At 34.3% G+C, this 23,486-nt stretch overlaps 1 protein-coding gene across 8 annotated transcripts in view; it reads left to right on the plus strand.

Annotated features, from left to right (window-relative positions):
* The first annotated feature begins 10,457 nt into the window (after positions 1–10,457).
* The window catches only part of LOC117109337 (DNA ligase 1-like), a 26,964-nt gene continuing 13,935 nt past the window's right edge, over positions 10,458–23,486 (plus strand). For all 8 annotated transcript variants that reach the window (XM_033251632.1, XM_033251635.1, XM_033251629.1 and 5 more), the window contains exons 1-4: positions 10,458–10,507; positions 12,072–12,124; positions 13,485–14,003; positions 20,292–20,361. In XM_033251632.1, coding sequence (XP_033107523.1) covers positions 10,470–10,507; positions 12,072–12,124; positions 13,485–14,003; positions 20,292–20,361 — 680 coding nt within the window. In that variant the 5' untranslated portion in view covers positions 10,458–10,469. The remainder of the gene's footprint in view (positions 10,508–12,071; positions 12,125–13,484; positions 14,004–20,291; positions 20,362–23,486) is intronic.

The raw sequence follows: 23,486 nt of genomic DNA on the forward strand, positions 1-23,486 counted from the left end.
ATATGTGACCCAGATTTAGAAAACAAATTGTGAGGATTAATTTTGAAATATGTAATGTGCGAAGTTGATAGTACAGTATGAAAATGTGGCTCAATATATACAGGAACAACTATTTTAATATATGGCTTTGTACAGTCTTGTGTAAAGTTATTCTATGAAACTGCTTATTTTTTTAATGTCTGGATTATGCCTATGTCTGCATGCTGATCAATTTGGTATTGGAATTTAAGAAAAAGCTTCAATTTTTTTGCTGTACACCATTTTTTGTCTAGTATTTTAAAATACAGTAGTTGAACTTGCCTATGTCATATCCAAAATGCCATTGAGAAATTGTTTGACCCTAACAAAATTTGACTTGCACTTACTGTAATGGAAAACACAACAATTCGGCATGTAAAATTAGATCGACTTAGAAATTATTAGAGTATATTATTAATCGTCTTAGGCAAGTTTAACTGCACTGCTCTATTTATCATGTCTGATTGTCTTGTATTATTTACCATAGCCAAGATTTCTTCTTTCATGATGATATTCAACATCCATATTTTTGGTGCTTCACTTAGTTATTGTTGTACATACAATAAATTCAAGACTACTGGTGTTATGAAATAAATATTTTGAAACAATTTATCATCCTTGTACATTGCAAATAATTTATTACAAGTGTATTTTCTCACAGTTAATATAAAATTGTTTTACTGTACACAGATTAAAGCAGTCAGGTATTACAATATATGTCACTGCATTTTACACACTCTATTTATTATCAAAATATTATATATATGGATTTATAGTTACTATAGTTTATACCGAAAGGTCCACTGATTAATCTCAGATAAGAAAGTATAATACATACTCCAAGTATTGAAATACACGCCATCGTGTTGGGATTCAATATTTCGACATTAATTATGTCATCATCAGGAATGATGATTCCTGATGATGACATAATTAATGTTGAAATATTGAATCCCAACACGATGGCGTGTATTTCAATACTTGGAGAATGTATTATACTTTCTTATAGTTTATACCAATGTAAAGAATAGGGAAGAACAAGTTACATTTATTTACTGTACACAAAATTCTAATTCATACTGTATTAGCTTAAAATTTTAAAATATGAGATGAGAGTGGGGAAGATACAAAAAACATTGTACTGTACTTAACGACAAAATGTTCTTGAAATCCACTTTGCTGGCCAATTCGCATCAATAGCAATAATTTCAATTACAGACTAGGTCTGGAAGGTTACACACAATTGACTGGTCCAGATATACAAAAGCTCTAGGCCTGTGCTGACAAAATGTCCTTTCATGAGTGATGAGATTGTCAAAAAAACAGAGCACAGTTGTCACATGAATTGTCAAGAATGAATCTATTTACATAAGATCTGTTGCATTAATGAGGATGGACTTATCAGGTATCTTCCATAACAATTTATAAATAATTCTTCCAACACAAAGTTTATTTTATCATCTATAGCAACAAAAAACCCAGGGCAGTCTTCACAGCTTCTGGGAACTTGTCCCTAATCGCCCACACAGTGCAAGATGGGATGTCAGATTTCTTTAGCCTGTTAAACACCTACCAAATGAAAGCCAATGATATCCAACATGTCGGCATTTCCTGTAAGAAGAGAAGTACAATAAAAAGTTTGAACAGACTAGTTAAAAAAAATCAGAGTTGACTATTCTTCAAAAATAATTAGTATTGATATTACAATGTCTTTATAAGGAATTAATCATTCTGGCACTAATCATCAATGATAATTTTTGTTGAAAATATATATATTCTAATTAACCATCACTGTGAAAAGCCCATATTCAAATGCATTGCAAAGTGGTATAACTTAGCAATTATTTTATTAATATTAATAAACAATTATTTTGAATAGAATTTATTATTTCATTAATATAATACTTTTTTTGTAATACAGGTATAAAAATAAAAATTAGTTTAAAAATTACAAATGAAGATAAAACAATATATGTATAATAGACTATCTTGTTTCTCAATCTTTTCTAATGTACAGTAGTAATAATTCTCCTGTATTTTGACCATCAAAATGGCTGGAAATTTCACCCTCTACTAGTTTTTGATCCAGCATGGAACAAGCAGGGCCACGCCTAAGGCGGGTGGTTATATTTCCGAGAAGAATGCTGAAATTAGTTTCGTAGCTATGTTCAAAACGTACCTACGAGCAGATTACGAGAGGTTACGCGCAGATACGAAGCGGTAACTTGTGTCTACTGTATGTTAACCTTATAATTTATACTGATACATGGATGTTTTTGTAATGTTTCAGGGGTTTCTTCTCTTTCTGTATTCTGTTGATACTGATTGTCTGACTGAGAACCACAATAAAAGGAGAACTTGCAACTCCACGTCTTTGTCGCTCATTTCTTGTCGACACAACTAGTGAGGTGGACACCCATCCCATGACAATATTTAAGTACTCTACAACTTGGAAGTTTGATTTTGAGCATGAGGTGAACTCATGCATTCGATACTTTTCATTTTCATTCGGGCAATGCCCGACTTTATTATCTCGATTAGGCCACCGGCCCATAGAGTTACATTTTATGATGAAGTGAGATTTTTTCTTAATTTATAGGCAACATAGAGAAATTTAGATAAATTGATTTGTAAATTCTTATATCTGAACAAACTTAATAACTTATGCATTCGATACACTGCCCATCAACTGAATTGAATTTTATCCTATTCATTATTACTGTGCACAACTAGAACCAAAATGGGTATTGTAGCGCACAGTGATAAACTGCCCGTCACTGACTTTCATTGTATCCTAACCCTATACATTATCACTGTACGCAAACTAGAACCAAGATGGGTATAGTAGCGCACAGTGATAAACTGCACAGCACTAATTTCAATTGTATCCTATACATTATCACTGTGCGCAACTAGATCCAAAATGTGTATAGTTGCGCACAGTGATAAATTGCCTGTCACTGACTTTCATTGTATCCTATACATTATCACTGTGCGCAACTACAACCAAAATGGGTATAGTAGCGCACAGTGATAAACTGCACAGCACTAATTTCAATTGTATCCTATACATTATCACTGTGCGCAACTAGATCCAAAATGTGTATAGTTGTGCACAGTGATAAACTGCCCGTCACTGAATGTAATTGTATCCTATTCATTATCACTGCGCAACTACAACCAAAATGGGTGTAGTAGCGCACAACGATAAACTGCCGAGAAACGATCGGATGGGAGCAACTCAAGAGAGCTGCGGTAAAACCGGATTTTTTAATTAATAATACAAGCTGGAATTGTCATATAATAGTGTAAATCGTGTAGCTAAAGGCATGTTTTGCATAATACATTAATATATGACTCTACAACTTGGAAGTTTGATTTTGAGCATGAGGTGAACTTATGCATTCGATACACTGCCCATCAACTGAATTGAATTTTAGCCTATTCATTATCACTGTGCGCAACTAGAACCAAAATGGGTATTGTAGCGCACAGTGATAAACTGCCCGTCACTAATTTCAATTGTATCCTATTATTTATCACTGTGCGCAACTACAACCAAAATGGGTATAGTAGCGCACAGTGTTGATTCCCTAAGTTACTAGAAATCGTATATATGTGATTCTGGGAACCATTTCATTTACAAGATGGCCGAGAAGCGATCGGATGGGAGCCACTCGAGAGCTGCGGTAAAACCGAATTTTTCTTAATAATACAAGCTGGATTTGTCATATAATAGTGTTAATCGTATATGTAACGGCATGTCTTTGCATAATACATGAATATTTAAGGGAATTACAACTTGGAAGTTTGATTTTGAGGATGAGGTGAACTTATGCATTAACGCCCACAGATGTTAGGTACCACATGATAAATACAAAGTTGAATATAAAAAAAAAAAAGAAATAGCACAAAAAACTACTTATTCTCAGTATCATAAAAAACTTTATTTGAGGAAAATTGAGCCACTGGTTACGGTTTTATAAACATTTGAAGTTTATGAGCGCGTAAATAGCAAGTTGCATGTTAATAATATTTCTGTCACTTTTTGCCATATATTTCTGTTAATTTTTGTAAATGCTATAAAATAGTGTACATTTTGATTGTAAATTTTTACAGCAAATTACATTGGTCATGTAGCCTTATACACAACCCGAAAATTTATAAATTTTTCAGATGACCTTTGACCCACAATTCTGAAATTCGGGGAAAAAAATTGAAAAAAAAAATTAATAAATAAAAAAATAAGTCATAAAAAAAAGTCTTAGGCTACGGTCACACTAGAGTCTCAAGCCTGGCTTGACTCACCGCGGTGAGATTTCAAGCCAGGCTCGAAATTCTGGGTCGGTCACACTACCTGAATTTAGTTGGATTGACCTCCAAATTAGGAAAGTCAAAACAGGAAGTTAGAGCGCCGCCACAATCAAAATTACCGGCTTGCGCGTGAAACATTTTTGCGGTCGATCTTTACTTCCTCGGAATCGAATACGAACACATGCACCCGACTTCGTTAATCGCATTACTACCGTTGCTGGTTAGGATAATCGATGTAGATCATAGACCTATGATAATGGACAGTATATCGGATGATCTAGGCCTGGGCTCGGATGTAATGGCGATGCTAGTTTTCGGATTGATAAGTGCATTTATAAATGACAACTGATGATTGCGTCTTATTATTATACACACATGAAGAACTCGCGGGTTTTTTATTTAAGAACTTCTAAACGCAACGGCGTCATCGACTGATTGGTCGATAGCCAACGAGGATCAATCCCGGTCACGCCAGGGTCAATCTGGGTGCTGAGCCGGGATCGAGATAGGTAGATTGAGATCGAGGTCACGCCAGGCGCGAGTCGATCCAGGTGCGGTCACATTACGAAAATCTCACCCGCGGTGAGTCAAGCCATGCTTGAGACTCTAGTGTGACCGTAGCCTTATTGTGCTTGCATTCTCAGAGTAATTGCAGTGACAAAATGTTAGCGCAATTTGTGACGGGCATAAATGGTGTATAAAATTTCGCAAACTATAATATAATAAAAACTATACCGTATTACATTCATATTTGGCAAATAAACTCTTAAAATCTATAAACTAATCTTCGTTATTAAAAAATTGAACTTTATTACTCGCAATTCTCTGGAAAAAACGACAAATTTTAATGAAATTTTCAAAAGTTGCTAACTTCAATAAAAGTTGACTGATTTTGGAAAAAATCAAAATGGTGTACTACTTCGACCCCTGAGTGACCTGATTGAACTGATGAAAACGTCTCAACCAATAAAAAAACATGCTTGGCTAAACTGGGCTAATGACACTAATTGAAGTGCGTGGCGTCACGCATCGTGTGGTGCCTACAGATGTGGTTAATGAGCTTTTACTATTATCATTTAATTTTATTTTGCTGCACATAGTGATGCCAATACAATAGGCAATGACTTCCGTGAGAAAATTGATAATAAAGCAGTAAAAACATGCAACTTTATGAATTTTCGGAGATGGGTTAATTTTTGCTGGCCTGCGGGAGTGACGAGGGAGGGAGGGCAGGTAAAGGGTCCTGCCATACAGACCTGACCCCTGTCGGGTAGAAAATCACAATTCATCGGGAAGAAAAATTTATTCTATATATTCTATAAATTGGATTGATCATTTGTTTTTATTAGCTATACACCTTTCAAAGCACGAAATTGTCTTGCAGCCTTGGACATGAACTTAGGTAGAGCCAGGGAGTTGTTATAACAACTCCCTGGTAGAGCCCAGCGATGTAATGCAGAGGACAACCCAATGTAAGCGTCACTTATTTATGGTTGAGTACTACCCCATATAATTTTCTCTTGTTAATCAAATATCAACAGAAATAAAACCTGATTCTTTCAATTTGTAGTTCAATGTTTTTTCAGATCAATACTTCCCACCTAATTGACAAAAGATGTACAAAATATAATGGTGGATAAATTAAACATTAGTTTACCAAATTTCTTTATTACATGCAATGTCATGAATATGAATTGTTGTTTTTCTTCATAAGGTAGCACAAGCGCTTCAACAAAAACTCAGATAACTGGTCTGCAGAGGTGTTAGTAGCCAAATGTTGATTAGAGAGATACAGGTTATGATTATTATTGATAGCGATATCATCTACAGGAAAAATGAAATGAAAGCAAATGATCCCCGCTGAATGAAACAAACCATTGCAAAGGTACACCCACCACCTTTGGAGGATTTGGTAAATTTTGAGTCCAGATTTTCAGAACAATGACTGTAAACAAGGCCTAAAATGAATTGTTTTTGTTTAATACTGTATAGCCGGCATGTGCTGCATATGTTTATGGGGAAATAAATTCTGATTTTGAAAAATAGTGTTACAATGATCCCCGCTGAATGAAACAAACCATTGCAAAGGTACACCCACCACCTTTGGAGGATTTGGTAAATTTTGAGTCCAGATTTTCAGAACAATCACTGTAAACAAGGCCTAAAATGAATTGTTTTTGTTTTATACTGTATAGCCGGAATGTGCTGCATATGTTTATGGGGAAATAAATTCCGATTTTGAAAAATAGTGTTACAATATCAGTCCCCAAGTTTTGCTTGTCTAAAGAAGAGGTAAATAATTTGCTAAACAAAAAGGTACTCTTGCAACAGTGGATTATAATGAATGTAAAAATGCTTCTGACTGGTAAAATAACAATGAGGCTGAATACTGTATATGTAATCATCTTCCAGCTGCTACATCAGCCTTGATTTGTATAGTGTAACATCAGGTTCGTCCAGATATCCGACGTACGATAGATAATGCTGCTCTAGATTCAGAAGTGCAATGTTCAAGGATGAAATGTTAATATGAGTAAAGTAGGCTAGGTCTATACAACACACACTACAGCACCTCCGTCAACAGAGAATGTATAATACAAAAGGACATCAACAAAGGAATGTAAAAGCAAAATATTACTGATTGGTTGATGATTTATTCATAAGCAACAGAGGAACTGGCAGTCGTGTCCAGCTCTGAACAAAACTTGAACTAAACTGTTATAAAACTGTTGTAAAAACAGTCAAGAAGTATCACTGTAAAACTATTACTATTGGTTATTAACAATATTATATAATATGCGCCTCACTTTAAATTAGCTGTGGCAAGTGCAAACGCGCACAACTGATACATGACTGGAAGAAGTAGATTTCAAAAGATATGTGCACACACAATACTGGATTATTAAATAATATCAATGTTACACTATTATAGCTTTATTGTACATTAAGATCAAACCCTTAATATGTACCTGTTGGAGGTGGAAATTCATCCCAAATCCTCTAAATGCAAAATGAGGGAATAATCCATCTATCCCCCTAATCAGATACTGGTGCCTCTAATAAGTAAATGGACGGTAGCTGTGATGGCGGTTTGATTATTCAGCTCTTCTGGTTCCAATTCTGCAAGCTGTCGAAAATCCTGCTTCATGGTTCTGGAAAATACCAGCTGCATCTCATCAAAAAACGTACAGTGCCATATTCTTGTAACTACTATGTACTGAACTGTATGTTTATCATATTAAAAGTTCAAAGAATATTATAAAATATGAACTGAAAATATATACTAAATCTTGTCTCTTATTCTGAATTATTACTCCATTAATGCATAAAAAGTGGTAATGAATCCATGTTAGTCTAAACAATATACAAAGAGAATTAAAAGGCAGCACTCCGAGGCTAACTTAGATGTTATTTATTCAACACAAGGCATGTAACAGTACACACATTGTAAATATAGTTATTTAGTTTATAGATGGGATAATGACAGTAAAAATAATTTCCAACATCAATATTCTTTGCCTACACTGCACGCATAATGTAGAGTGCCATGTATTTACAGAATTTGTTTATACTGCATGCATACACACATGTACAGTACAGTATTTACTAAATCAACAACACCTGAAGATGGGCCTACCTACATGATTGGTATGCTATTTTTTTTGTTTTTGTTTTTATGTTCGTCCATCCATCTGCCCGAATAGCAGTACATTTTCAACTTGCTAAAATCTATAAATACGAGTGTTGGCAGGTCACAACCCACAAAAAAAATTCTAAACAACCTTGGCCGAGCTTGCCCAGCAAAGGTACAAAGTAGTAAGCCGAGGCCTAGCCCTACTGTATATATATAGCCTTTGTCACACACACACACACACACATGGGGTATAGGCCTACTTAAGTTGCATCAAAAAAAGACTTGTTATCATCGAGGCTAGTATACCACAAATACCACATAAATGAATTATAGAAGAACATAATCAATGCTTACAACATTAAAATTATTGTCCAGAACTTGATACTATATTCTGAAGGTACTGTATGAAGCGATTACCGGCCACCAGCCAGCCGCCCTATGTTTGTTTGGTTTCTGGACAAAACGGCAAATGACCAAAACGGTAATAGACAGACCAAAATGGCAAAGGAGCGAAAATCAATGCCAAGACTGCAGAGCTACCGGGCTCGGGCAGCAGTTTATAATTTTCTGAATCTTTTTTTTTTTTTTTTTTTTTTTTACACATCCATGATGAAATATTTTGTTATTTTAAAGTGTTATTTATTATTTTTAAATTTTTATTTCTTATTATTATTATTATAAACACAGATCTCCGGTTGGCGGTGATGGTGTAACCCCATGCTTCGGTTTGGGTGCTAGCTTGGTATTTATTGTTTTTTTTTTTCCGGCTTTTTTCTTTGTGTTCTTGACTTCAATATTGTCTAGTGCATAGAGACCTCGTTTATTTGCACTATATAAATCCATATATTATTATTATTATTATTGTTGTTATTAATGTTATTCTTTAAATTGTTTTTTTTTCTTTCGCGCGTTTTTACTTTTATGACAAATTGTTTAGCCTCATTTTGTCCGTATTTTAAAGTTTTAATTATTTAAATATTTACTGCTTTTATATCGTGATTCCTCAATCTTTTTACTGTTGAATTTGTATGTTATACTATTATTATTATTATCATTAATGTTCTTCTTTCATGTTTTTTACTTCTATGACAATTTAGCCACATTTTCATTTATCGTTGTACACTTCTGTGTTTATAATTGGTTTTATGTAGTGCCCCATTGGAATTGGAAGTTTTACTTCTTAAAGAAAACTTTCATAGACTATCCTTGCATCATCTTTTATAATATTTTTTGTCCTGCCTTGTGTGAATTTTATCTGTTTTGTACAATGTTTTGATGATGAGAAATAAACTGAACTGATGATATACTGTACCAAAATAAATATTACATCAGAATGGTCTGTTAATTTTATTTGAGTTTTCCTTTTTACGTTGTTATAGGCCTATTAGTAACAGCAGTTAAAATAAAACCATCAAACCGAGGTAAATACGAGTTAACCGCACCTTAATTAAAGTTCATGAATAAGGTGCGAAATCAAGGTGGGGGGAGGTTTAAAGGTAACGCCTATGGAACTTTACTTTCAATAACCATTTAATTTTAAAAAAAGGCGTTTTAAGCAAACTATTGTTGATTTTATTTAGCCATTTTGACAATTACCATACAGTGTCATTCTGGAATTTTGGTGTATTGCCTTTTTGACTTATTGCCGTTTTGGTCCATTGCCGTTCTGGTCTAAAAGTGTTGCCGTTTTGGTTTTTTGCCGTTTTGGTTTTTTGCCGTTTTGGTTTTTTGCCGTTTTGGTCATTTGCCAGTTTGACTTATTGCCGTTTTGACCTGTTCCCGTTTGTTTACATTTCAGTAGCTTTTAAATGGATCCGATCTAAGCTAGGCCTATCATCGAAGCACAGCATAGCTGAGACAGTCGCTTCGCAGGTACTACATTATTTCTCTTCTTTTTTTTTTTTTATCATCAATCGTAAAACATGTATTTATGACGAAAAAATCACTGGTTTATGAAAATTAAAGTAATGTACAGTAGAACCTCGTTTTTACGTACCCCAGTTATACGAACCCTCTGTTTTACGTACGCCTCGTATGGACGATGACGTCATCAAAAACCCCGAAAATATTCAAAACAAACGGCCCTTTTGAGAGCAACCATAAGTAAAAAGAATATAACAATAAACGAGACAGCCATAATGCAACGTATTTTCATTAAACAGCAACGTTGATTGAGTCTAATACCGGGTTGTTATAATCTAAAACCACGTGAACTGAGTGAGATGAACAACTACCGATGGTGCTCAAAATTATTGCTTTCCTCCTTAGCTTCGTGGGGCAAACCATGGAAGAACTCGTCTGGTCGAATTTTCTACACGAAGCTGAGTAGACATAGTTTCGTACACGAACGCTAATTGGTTGGCTCGCCCAGTGCATAGCACATGGTTGCTGTTTCACGTACACGAACGCTAAGAGATGAAGGGTAAAAGAAAATGAAATTTTGTATTGTTTCTTTGTCTCAACAGGCCCAGACAACACCACGTCTCTGTTGTTTAGAATAGGCATGAAGGGGAATTCCCAAGTTATACCTTTGTCGTATAGGTAATCTTACAATATTTTCATGTTCTTTATTTTAGTTAAGTAAAAGATATAATGTGATGAATTAATACACTAGACACATGGTTTTATTTGAACACTTTATTATGACATCGTAAAGTGATGAATAAGAACACTAAACACATGGCTTTATTCGTAGGCCTAGGACTAGAGGCTAGGTCTAGCCTAGGTATCATCGTTCGTTCGTACATACGTTTATTGAGCGTTACGTACGTATTAGGTCAAAGGTTACCACAAATTTAACCCAACCTCTATTTTACGAATCCCCCGATTTACGTACGCCCTCTGGTCCCGTACCGTACGTAAAATCGAGGTTCTACTGATATATGCATATTTTCACAAAAAATGTCATTTTTGGGGAAATTTGTAGACACTGGGTCTTTTAATTCTTTCTTTCTTTTAATGTTCATCAAACAATCTTAATATTTTAAGCTTAAACGTGGATAAACTATCATAAAAAATATCAATCTCATCTTAACAACTTAAATTATTACTGTATATGTAACAGATAATCTTTGAAATTAACCTCTCTTTGTTACGTCAACCTGGCCAAAAAGTATTGTTTTATAATGCAAATATAAAGGAAATAATCATTTAAGGATATAATAATATTAGCAATGTTGTTAAAAGAAATAGGCAGTGGCTATTGCTACACAAATCTTAAACCAATTCAGCTAACATGTTAGAATATGAAATATTTAAAAAAAAAACAAAAAAAAAAACCAGAAAATTGATATACACAAGAAGCAAAAAGAAAGTTTTAAATTAAATGAAATTTTTGAAGGAATGCAAATTTTAAGAATTTAATGAATTACATGTATCTGGGAAAAGCGGTATTTGAATGTTTCTTCCCAAACTTGTTGCCATTGTCAAGTGGGCTATTGCATCATTGATGCTCTCGTTTTTGGTCAGTATCTCTTTACATTTGGATGTTTTATTATTTATTACTGTACTGTATTTATTTATTCTGTTTTACTCCAAGATAGAGATTGCAGAATAGTATAATACATACTCCAAGTATCGAAATGCACGCCATCGTGTCGGGATTCAATATTTCGACATTAATTATGTCATCATCAGGAATGAGATATAGATTGTAGGTTGTAAAGGAAAACACCTATTCCCAGTGGCAGATTCAAGGGGATGCACTTCACCCCTTTATTTTTAAAAAATTATACAAAAAAATGGAGAAAAAAGAAAATTATATTCAAATTAAGTCTGAGATTTCTATTTCCGACCATCTAAAGGTGCGATAATCAATTTTTCCTACCTCAGCCCCAACCAAGGTGGGGCTGAGGTGGGTGGACCCTTCATCTGTGAAAGTTTCTCCCTGGGACTCCTCTATTTTGAATTCCTGGATCCGCCACTGATTCCCTTCAGGATTCACCTACCATTTACATATTCTTAAAAAATTTATATTATTTTGTTCTTAACAATGATGATGAAAATAATACAATGCTTTAATTGTGGAAAAATAACATTAATTTACTAAGTATTAATTCTCTGAAAACAAAGTAATAAAGTGAATATGAAATTCTTTGGCCCACAGAAAGTACAAGGATAACATACATAGCAACACCATGGAAGTGGAAGAGATGAAGGGTAAAAGAAAATGAAATTTTGTATTGTTTCTTTCTATGAAAAAGTTTGTTTATTGTTCTGCCTGTCTGTGTTGTGTGTGTGGATTAGATTAGAACACTATCTGATCAGAATTAAAAATTGGTTTAAGACTTAACATTAGCCACTGCCAAAAAAAACAATAGTGAGCAAAAAGTGCCAAGAAGGGGATGGCGACAAACAAAATATCTGAGTGCTCGGGGCACTAAGATGAAACAGGGTTTTATTTAAAATGTCATTAAATATGAGGTAGTGCCTTTTGATCTAAAGTGGTCCGCCGGTCCTATATATTGAGTTTCCCCTGTAACTACATGTAGAATTGTTATCAAAATTACACTACCCTGTTATTTATTTATTTAATTATTTATTTATTTTTTTCTTTTTATTTTATATTATTCATTCAATATTCAGGTAATGCTATCAGATTAGTAATGAAACCATTTAATTTATGGAGGGTCATATTTGACATATAAGATTTAACACGAAATGGAGCCATTTTGACCCTAAGTATGGAGTACTGACAGCATTGTAAAAACATATATAAGCATATAGGTATATATATATATATACATTCAGCACTTACTGTATATGACGCAAATTTTCGGTCCGTCTGGACCCTCTTCAGGCGTAGTCTGATCGTCGTCAGATGACGATCGAACTACCTCAGACGATGATCGAACTACGCCTGAAGAGGGTCCAGACGGACCGAAAATTTGCGTCGTATACAGTAAGTGCTGAATGTATATATATATATATATATACCTATATATGTTTTTATACTGCTGTTAGTACTCCATACTTAGGGTCGAAATAGCTCCATTTCGTGTTAAATCTTATACATTCAATATTCATTTTTTTGTACTGAATTTATTAAATATTATTACAAGAGACTGGTCATAAGCCTAAAAGCCATGCTTTATTTATGACCTTTTTTATGTTATTTATTAGAGAAATTATTTATTCACAAATCTCTACATTGATATTTATTCTAATTTAGGATTTCCATTGAAATCCATGATTTAGATTGAATATTGATATTAATTTTCTACCTGATACATTTATTATTTATTTAATTATTTATTGTTTTCATTTTATTTTATATTATTGATTCAATATTATTTTTTTGTTATTTATCCATATTCATATCTTAATGAATTTATTAAAAATTATTACATTTACAGACTGGTCATAAGCCTAAAAGCCATGCTTTATTTATGACCCTTTTTATGTTATTAGAGCAATTTTTTATTCACATTGATATTTATTCTAATTTAGGATTTACATTGAATTCCATGATTTAGATTGAATATTGATATTAATTTTCTACCTGATACAAAAATCACAGAAGATGAATTCAGGGGCCTATTGTCAGATGTTTCAAAATGGTATGATGAGCGTGAGGGATCCATCAATATGCTGAAGGTTTTGTACACAGATCATGTGTCTAGGGCTGAGCTGTGTAAAGCATGCAAAACAAGAGACTTACTGGAATTGTTGGTTAGTTCTGGTGATACAGATTCAACGGATATGTCTTTAATATATGATACAATAAATGCAACTAAACAATTTGGCTTGGAAAAGGAGTTAAAAAAACGAATACCATCATTCCCAAATGTAAAGGAAATTAAGATATCAAAATTTAAAATTCACCGACAAAGACTAATAAATCTTGGAAAAAAGCTGGACAAGGATGATATTGAGAAAATCAGTGCCCATTACATTACTCCAGTAAAGAAATATACAGACAGCTGGAGTTTGATTATTGATCTTGAAAAACAAAGGATAATTTGTGCCGACAAGATGGAGTCATTCATCAAACAATTGATGGAATTTGAGCTACACTTGGCTGTTGAAGCACTAAAAGGTAAAACTTTTTTATAATGATTAAACCTTACATTGAGCAGCATACTGTAGCTTAGTTCTGTAAACTAGTGGTATACCCACCGTGTGTGCGCTAAACCGTGAAGATCACTACAGAAATTTGGTCCCTGCTTTATTTCCTTCGCCGCTCTTCCTGTATTTCAGCTAGTTGGCTAAATTACAAGTTACAAGCAAGCACACCATCTTTTTGAAGAGACTTTTTTGGTCCTGAGTGGAATATGATGCACTACATACTCTTCAGAAAATATCATTGTCTCATGGGGTACCATACTGCCCAATTCACCACCAAAGGAACCCTGATTTTGTGGTCTAGTCTTAATGTTTCACATCAAAGTATTGTGTTGATACCATAAAAATGCTTGTGCAAGTCAACATTGTTCATGTTTGGTTTAAATAAAGAGAGCCAAATTCAGAGATCTTTCAAATACCATTTTATGAGGTTTTAAATGTTTATCAAAATCTTATTTCTCCATATTTAAATTTCTTTAATTGTGACAAATTAATATTCTGGTCTGTATATAAATTACACTATCCAACATGATGATTAAGATTAAGCATTAAGAACAGACTTTGATCCTATTATCATTTTTCAATTTAAAAAATAGACAAACCAGAATTGAAAACACCAGAGTTGTCAAGAGATGAAACAAATGTTTTGTTTATACTACACTGTTGGATTGAAAGGTGTTTTGTCATTGAACAATAATTACCGCTGGAGGCCGTTCCACCAATGACACTCATTGGTGATCCGCTTCACGTGCGGATCACCTCTTGTTATTGTCAGAGATCTGGTTTTTTTTTCAGTGGTGATCCGCATCACGAGCGGACTTGATATTTTCTTCACAGTTTGAAAATCCTGGCTACAGTATTTTTCCATATTTCACTTTTAAGCGCTGCGAGATTTCTTTTGCCTGACATACTTGTAATTTTGAAACCGTGATTTATACTAAATAGCATTGCATTGTGGGGTGTGTGGTCAAATCAACAATTTGCTTTTATCCACAAGTGCTGGGGAGTGCATGTCTTAACTGTACTTTCCGTCCATCCCATTGTTTTGTTAAAACTACAGTAGGGTTATTGCTTATACAGGGGTCTCGCACTAGATCAGTGAAATTATTAACTCATCTGCTGTAATTTGCCTTTTGTTCACAGTAGAGCTGCAATTTACAAACGAAAATGATAATCCTGACAAAATTTCAAGATTACCATCTTAGGTTTAACCAAGGACTTTTAACTGTTACCAGGATAGGAATGGAGTGGGTAAAATGGTTCCTCTGCATTTACAGTAGTTGGTATTTTTTTTTCGTTACTGTTAGGATATTTTATGATTTAATTCCATTTCCTGTGTTCATTTTATGTAAAGCGCTTAAGAGTATTGTTTTGTATTAAGCGCTGTGTAAGATTGATATTAGTTTCGTTACTTTATATAGTGTTACCACGTTCTCTGGATATTTTGCTGCCATCTTGATAATTACTATATCCTATCATAGAGAAAGAAAATAAATTTTTTTCTCTATGATCCTCTACTGAATCAATTTCATGATGCTTGAAGTATCCTGGATCTTAGCTTTTCATCACTCAAAACCTTCACAATTTATCAGTTCTTAACAGCTACATTTTTATTCTGATATATAATTGAACACGTTTCACTTTCCACAAATCGCAAAGTTTAAGTTCTTAAATTCGCAAGTATCAGTCTGTGGAGTGATTATATGACTACGATTTACAATAGCTATATATCTCATTTCCTCTTCTTGCTCTATTAGTATCAACCATTCAAAAGTTCTCTTCTCTTCTGCCTTTCTTTTCCTCTTTCCGCTTCCAACTCTGCTTTAATTCACTCTAAAGTCTAAACTTATAAATATCCTCCTGCACACATTCCTGTGGTAGAGCAAGCCTGGTTCCCAGTGCAGTTTCCCTTTACTCAATTACAACTGCCTCACAAACATAATAATATGGGGGTGTAATAGTTATAATGATTAATTTTATACTTAATTTAACTTTTTTTTTTTAATGAGGAGCACAGTATTTCCAATGGGTAGTGTTTCAAGTGGTGGGTAGCACACTTTTCAAATTGGTAGCATACTGTTTCAGATGGATAGTACTCTGTTTCAAATGGGTAGCACAATGTTTTAAATGTATAGCACACAGTATTTCAAATGCGTAGCACATGTTTCAAATGGATAACATTCGATTCCATGCTTCAAAAGTATAGCACAATGTTTCAAATGGGTAGCACATTGTTTTAAATAATCATCATCTGATTTTTGCCTACTGGCAGGTTCACAGCAGTTAATTCCTCCAATTTTCTCTTTTCTCTGCCTTGCCCATTGATGATAAAATCCACTTAAAAATTGATTTATATATGGCTTTATTTATGCAAATTTTGTGGTTAAAATTGTATAGGTCTATCAACGTTAGCTAGCATATTGTACTTTGTTTTTCTGGCCCATATCCCGAGAAACTGAATGAAAAGATCTTTTCGAGTTATACATTGTTTTCTCTTTCAGTACATGGTATATCGTGTCCATGTTGAGCCGAGTGTCGTAATTCCAAAGCATTAGAGTATTTTTGTTTATGTTTTATGTTAAAATTATAGAAAAACTGGAATAAAAGTAAACCCTCATGTCAATACTATTGTCATTTCCTAGCAGTAGCAGGGGAAAAAAAAACATGTGTTTTTTCCAGTCCATATCATTTTTCATATCTTTTTTTTCGCCCGACACTGTCTGTCACCTTCCATGGTTGAATTTGTTTCAAATTGTGTCCAAACATATTGATAATATACGCAGGATTTGTGAGGATTCAGAATGGGATTTGGATATGAAGACCATTTAAAGGGAAACACCCTAAAACATCGCAAGAACAAATTAATTGATCTGAATGAAACTTTCAGATAAGTTTAACCAAGTTACAAGAAAGACGTTACTTAACTTTGGTGACGATCCAGATTGGGAAATGAATTTGAGGGTCATTTAAAATACTAACTTCCCAGACCTAAATATCTAAAAATGTAAGAAAGGTTTGAAATGAAACTTTCAAGAATAGTTTGTCATGTGGTTCAGTGAAGAAGTTGGTGACGATCAGGGTAGGATGGGGACCATTAAAAGGGAAACGTGCCATAGACAAGATATGCCAAAACTCCTCTAGATACATTATACAGTAATTATTAATCTCTCTGGTTGCGGAAAATCACAGATAAAAGATGCTGACTGAGAAAATTGGTGGCGCTTCACTTTGACTATATAATAGTGATGTGAAGATGATAAATTTTACTATATAAAGTGTCATTTCCAGCCATCTAGAGGTAGTATTTCCTCAAATTGTCTCAACACAGCCACAGCCGCGGTGGGGCTGGAATGGTTGTGAAACCATGGGTTTTATAGTATGTAAAGACTACATCAAAGGCAATGTTTTAAGCTTTATTTCCTATGGTATGACACACATATTAATAATATATATGGTTGCCAAAAATCCCTGAAAAATAAAACATGAGAAATTTGTTGGCGATTTATTTTTACTTAACTTAATGGGGATGTGATGTTTATGAATTTTACTAAAAGTGTCCTGGCCATTAAGAGGTACTATTTCCTCAAATGTTTACACCTCTGCTCCAACCACGGTTTGTCTGTGGTGGGTGTAGACTCACGAGTGATCTCCCTACTTCCACTTTTCAAAACAGATCTGCGCCCCTCCCTGGGTATGACATTAAACTCCATCAAGTCGGCACCTGACTTGGACTACGTCTGAGGGGAGGGTGCATAAATTTGGTTTCAGGATGTGATCTGGTTTTTTTGGGGGGGTTTTTTTTCATGATTATGGCTATTTTGGATGAAGAATATTTTGAGCAGGGAAAAGTGGATTCAAGGCCCTCCCCCCACCTAAATTTTGTTAATGTGAAAAAAAAATTATATTTAAATTTATAATTAAATTTAAGTCTGAGAGTAATTTTCGGTCATCTAGAGGTGCCCAAATCATAAATTTTCTTACCTCAGCCCCAACCACGGTGCGGCAGCTGAGATGGGTGGACAGCCTGTGAAAGTCCCTCCCTGGGTCACCTCTCTTTCGAATTCCTGGATCTGCCACTATTGAGTTATTATTATAATTATTGATAGGCTTGGCTAGTTTTCACTTTATCCTGTCATTTCATTTTCATTTCATTAGGCACAAGCACCAAGAATATGCCAATAAGTGAACTTAATCACTATCCTATGTTGCATATCCGCAGGGGGCAGGGAACTGAATGGACCAGTACACCGGGATAACCCCCTACTCTTCTTGAAGAATGTACTGGGTTCCTGCCCCGACTTAACCGCTCGGCCAATCAACTCGCTCAAAACAGTCCTTAAACGTTCTGAGTGCACTACCTTTTAGGAGGCTCCACCCCCTGGAACCCTCGGGGCCCTTGGCTCTTCACTTCAGTTGTTGCAAACTTACATCTATTGGCATTTTCTTTTCATCTCTTGTAGTTTATTACAGAAAAAAAAAACATACATTAACTGTATTTATAATAAGAATACTACAGTAAGTTGAATACATTTATTCTGAGTACTCTTTGCAGTTTGCAGCACCCCCTGGAACCCTCGGGGCCCTTGGCGTCCCCACCTCCTACGTACTTCGAATAACGGCTCCCCCAGCCATTTCAAAATCCTTACTACGTCCCTGACTTGTAATCTGAATGAAACTTTTTTGAACAATGAGGAAAGTAGTAAATTTTGGTGACGATCCAGATTTGTGTGGTAATTTGTAGGTTCTTTGCTAACGTCTCAGACCTACAGTAAGTATCTTTCATTATGGCACTAAGGACATAGTACAATTACAATTGCAGTTGTGGCAGTGCTACTCTTCACTTCAGTTGTTGCAAACTTACATCTATTGGCATTTTCTTTTCATCTCTTGTAGTTTATTACAGAAAAAAAAAACATACATTAACTGTATTTATAATAAGAATACTAAAGTAAGTTGAATACATTTATTCTGAGTACTCTTTGCAGTTTCGTGTTACTGTAACCTTGCAGCATGCAGGATATGTCCTTGGTAAATTGGTTTGTGATAGACAATTGGTAGCCTACAAATATGGTAGTGAATGGGTATATACAAAACAGTCACTGACAACCATGCACTTACACATCCCACTACATACATGATACATGTATTTTTTCTCCAACAGAAAACCCAGGCTAGTGAAAATTAGTATGTGGAACTAAATCCCTTTTCTTCCAATAATAACTTGGGGCCCGTTTATACAACACGCCATTACACGCCTTATCAGCGCGGCAAAGTTAAGTGTGTTGTATAAAACGAGTTTGGATTACAGTACCATCTGGAAAAGAGGCTACTTGAGGAATCGCCAAATTTGGCCGGTTCGTGACCCTGGCGATCCTCAGCCTCAGGTAATTAATCAACTCAACAGGTCACTATTTCGGTAAAATAAAAAGTATCGCTTGATGTATTTAATTATTTTCTTGTATTTTACCTTTTTGTTGGTTTCATTGATCTTGATTTTTTTTTTTTTAGTACTGTAGGCCTACTGTAATTTTATTTTGGATTTTGTATATTTCTGTGATAGATCTTACATTTTAGGCCTTTTTTTGCTAATTGTGCGGCTTAAGTGCCACTGATATAAAAGTGTACATCCGAATGAATTAATATTATTATGGATTATAATATTTTCTTTGTAATAATATTGCTCAGTAACTAACACAAACAAATCAAGCACATATTATTCATTGTCTTGTCGCTCCGCAAGCCTATGGCCTTCCCCCTCCATTCGTCTGTCCGACTAGCCTATCATCAGACAGAAACAGTAAAAAGACTGTCGTCTCACATGATACTCAATCGTTAGCAATGGTAAATACAATAATTAGTGAAGTAACAACAAAATAGGATTACGAGAGAAAATATTAAGGGAATATTAACACAATCGATCAACTGTAAACAATCCACTCTTTTCCAAAAAACAAACTGTGCAAATGCAGCGGAAGGACAGTAGAGTTGCGGCATCTGATACGTTCGGTGTGTAACACATGTATTGCCGTGTTGTGCCTTGGGTAGTGAAAATACATTCAAGGACATAAAACCGTGTTCATGGTTAGTGTGTTGTATAAAACAAAACCTTAGTGTTTAATTGTTGTATTTTAACCCATTAAGTAGATCTAATGTGTCACTTCGAGGGAGGATGTGCTTTTGCACCTCCTATGCCGCATGTTTGAAGTAAATGTTCTATTATAATTACTTGTTTATGATAATGTTTTCTTTCTTCTTTTCAAAGAGGCAAAACCATTCCCTGCAGAGAAACGCAAGCGGAATTTATGCAAGCGGGATTTACCCACTGATGATTGGTATGCTCCACTTTAAAGAATAATATACTAAAATGATAATATTGTAACTGATACGGGCATTTATAATGTGCCTTTTCCTTGTGGTTAAGCGCACGCCAAGTTTTATTGTTCAGGGAAAGTAATAATGATTATGATGATGAAGGTAATGATGACATGTGTCCATGTGTACAGTATGAATATCCTTTTCACTTCATTTTGACAACGTGTCATCAAAGAATATAGATAGAGGAAGAACGAGCAACTAGCATATTTTGCATTATAAACGTTTTTTCCCGGAAGTGCATCATATCATGCGAGCCAGGCCCTCTCGCGGCAGTGTGTGAACTGCCTATGTTCATAATAATAATTACAGGTAATAAGGTAGGGGTATGGTATTTATCTAATACGTCATTTTTTTAAGTATTCTTTTTTGCACACTTCAGGGGACTTAAGTCCCTCATCGGTAAAGTCAAGCCCTCCACCCCCACTGGCTGAGTTCGTCGGGCAGTCGGACCAAAAAAAAAAAATTTTAACAGGTCTACAGTACACCAAGCCAAAACAAGACTTTCGCAGTCGTAGATGGCCATTTCCGGCCATCCAGAGGTTCCTATTCTTGAAATATCTCCCAAACCCTCCCTCTCTGCAGGCATACTGGAACTACAACACATAATTGTCGTCAAAATGTGGTACTGTAGTATGTGATCATAAAGACTTATTGATCCTAACCAGGTTGGAAAATGTTATTATTATTAATAATAATAATAATAATAAAATTACAATTATTAATAATAGGGCCTATTTGTTGTAATAATTCATATCATAAAGACATTGATCCTAACCAGGTTGGAAAAAATTATTAATAATATAAATAATAATAATAATAATAATAATAATAATAATAATAAAATTTCTATTTTTATAATAGGGCCTATAGCAATAACAATAATATTTAATATATTGATGATGATAATGATAATAATTAAACAATAATAATAATAATAATAATAAAAATATAATTGATAATAATTAATTAATCAAGGCCTAGTTTAACTAACAAAAGTAGCCTTGACTAGGCATGTCAAGGAGTTCCTCAAGGGTCAGTTCTTGGCCCTTTGTTATTTTTAATGTATGTACGTGACCTTGAATATGGTATAACATCTTCAATTTTTCAATTCGCTGATGACAATACGATTTCAAGACCTATTTATGGAATAGACGACTGTATTAGGCTTCAGGGTGATTTAATAGGATTGTTGAATGGTCTATTGTTAACAAACTGCCGCTAAATGCATCTAAATGTGCAACTATGAGTTTATCTAGGTGTAAAGAGCCTCTTACATGGGACTATAGTATAAATTTTGAAACAACTGAAAGAGTCCATGAATTTAAACTACTTGGTGTTTATATTAACAATAAGTTATCATGTCATTCTCATTTGAATTATGTTAGTAATAAGGCAAGCAGACTTCTTGGTTTTGTTTCAAGATGTAGTAAGGCAATGTCTTGGATGGCTATGCTCAATCTTTATAAAACTTTAATATTTAACTGTTGCTGCATGTGGGCACCTACTGAAATTTCAAATATTTATAGACTAGAAAGGGTACAAAAAAAGGCAACTAGAATAATTATGTACAGAAAGGAAGGAAATTGGGACACGTCATATTTATATAGATTAAGGATTTTGAATATTTTAAGCATGGAGGATATTTTTAAAGTATATCGACTAACGTTAGGTTTTAAAATAATGCATGGACAATGTCCATTGTCGTTTAATAATCTTGTGAGATCAAGTGAAAGGTGTGAAGGGCAATTAATACATTGGAAAGCCAAGACTAATACATTTTTAAATTCATCTTTTGTTATTTTTCCTAGATTATGGGAACAACTTCCTAATGAAATTAAACAATGTACATCCATTTCGGCCCAGCTCACAAAACACTTGATCTCAAAATTTAATACTAATAATAACTATTAATTATCTCTGTTTTTCATTTTGTTATAGTTAAATCAATTTATTTTGAATTTACTTTTTTGTATATATTTATATTGTATTGTCATTGTATTTGTTTTTGATGATGGAGTAAGAGCAGTTTACTGTTTGGGCTTATGCCTATTACTTACTCCTGGCAAGAATATTGTATGTATACTTTTTACTTTGCCGAATAAATATTATTATTATTATGTCTAAGCAATAGTAGACCTCTATCTAGTACTGTACTTTAGATCTAGTTTACACCTAAGAAATACAGTGTAATGTTCCTTTTTTACATGAAAGTTGGGAGCCTAGCTTAGCCTATCCAATTCTTACATAGGTCTAAGCTATGTACAAGAATAGATAGACCTAGAATAATTAATAAATACCTAAAAACGTGTAACTCCATACTAGCCTATACCTACTCTACACTGGACAAGCTTTTATACACACACAGCCAATACTTAGCGCTCTACTCCACTGGCCTCCCATCATGCAATTCGGTTGATTACACGATTTTGGGCTCGCTGGTCGTTCTTCCTCTATCTATATTCTTTGGTCTTGTTTACAATTAGAAGAAGTGGTATTCGTAACACCAGAAGAAATAGTATAGTATTTAGAAAATAAATAAGAGTGAATATACCTCATACAAGAAAGTATCGTGTTGGGATTCAATATTTCGACATTAATTATGTCATCATCAGGAATGAAAAAATTATCCATATTAGCAAGCTTATATGCACTAGTACCAAAAGTGTTTAACCAATCAAAACATTACCTCTAGTAGGTGACATAGCAGTGATTTAAACAAAAGATCAAAGCACTCTTACTCCTGTCTCTTATACACATCTACAGTGCAAATTATTTCTGTGACAGTCTTTTGAAGTGTGTAAAGCTGCATTTTATCCCATACATAGTCAAAATATTAGGGGGGGGGGGGAGGATGATACAATGGACCATCCCACCTTGTCAAATATTGGGGGGTATATCCCCCATCCCCCGGGATCTACGCCTATGGCTAGACATCTTCGGCTCCGTTTTTGCCAATCATGAACGAAATATTTAATATCTTATGTTTTTTTCAAAGTTTACTTGGAAATTTTCTAACGGGGGAGAGGTCCAATAGGTAGTCCAGTGGCGGATCCAGGATTTCAAAATACAGGAGGCCTAGGGG

This window comes from Anneissia japonica, unplaced genomic scaffold (assembly GCF_011630105.1).
Source record: "Anneissia japonica isolate Jap-2015-1 unplaced genomic scaffold, ASM1163010v1 scaffold288010_len917306_cov203, whole genome shotgun sequence".
Lineage (NCBI taxonomy): Eukaryota > Metazoa > Echinodermata > Crinoidea > Comatulida > Comatulidae > Anneissia > Anneissia japonica.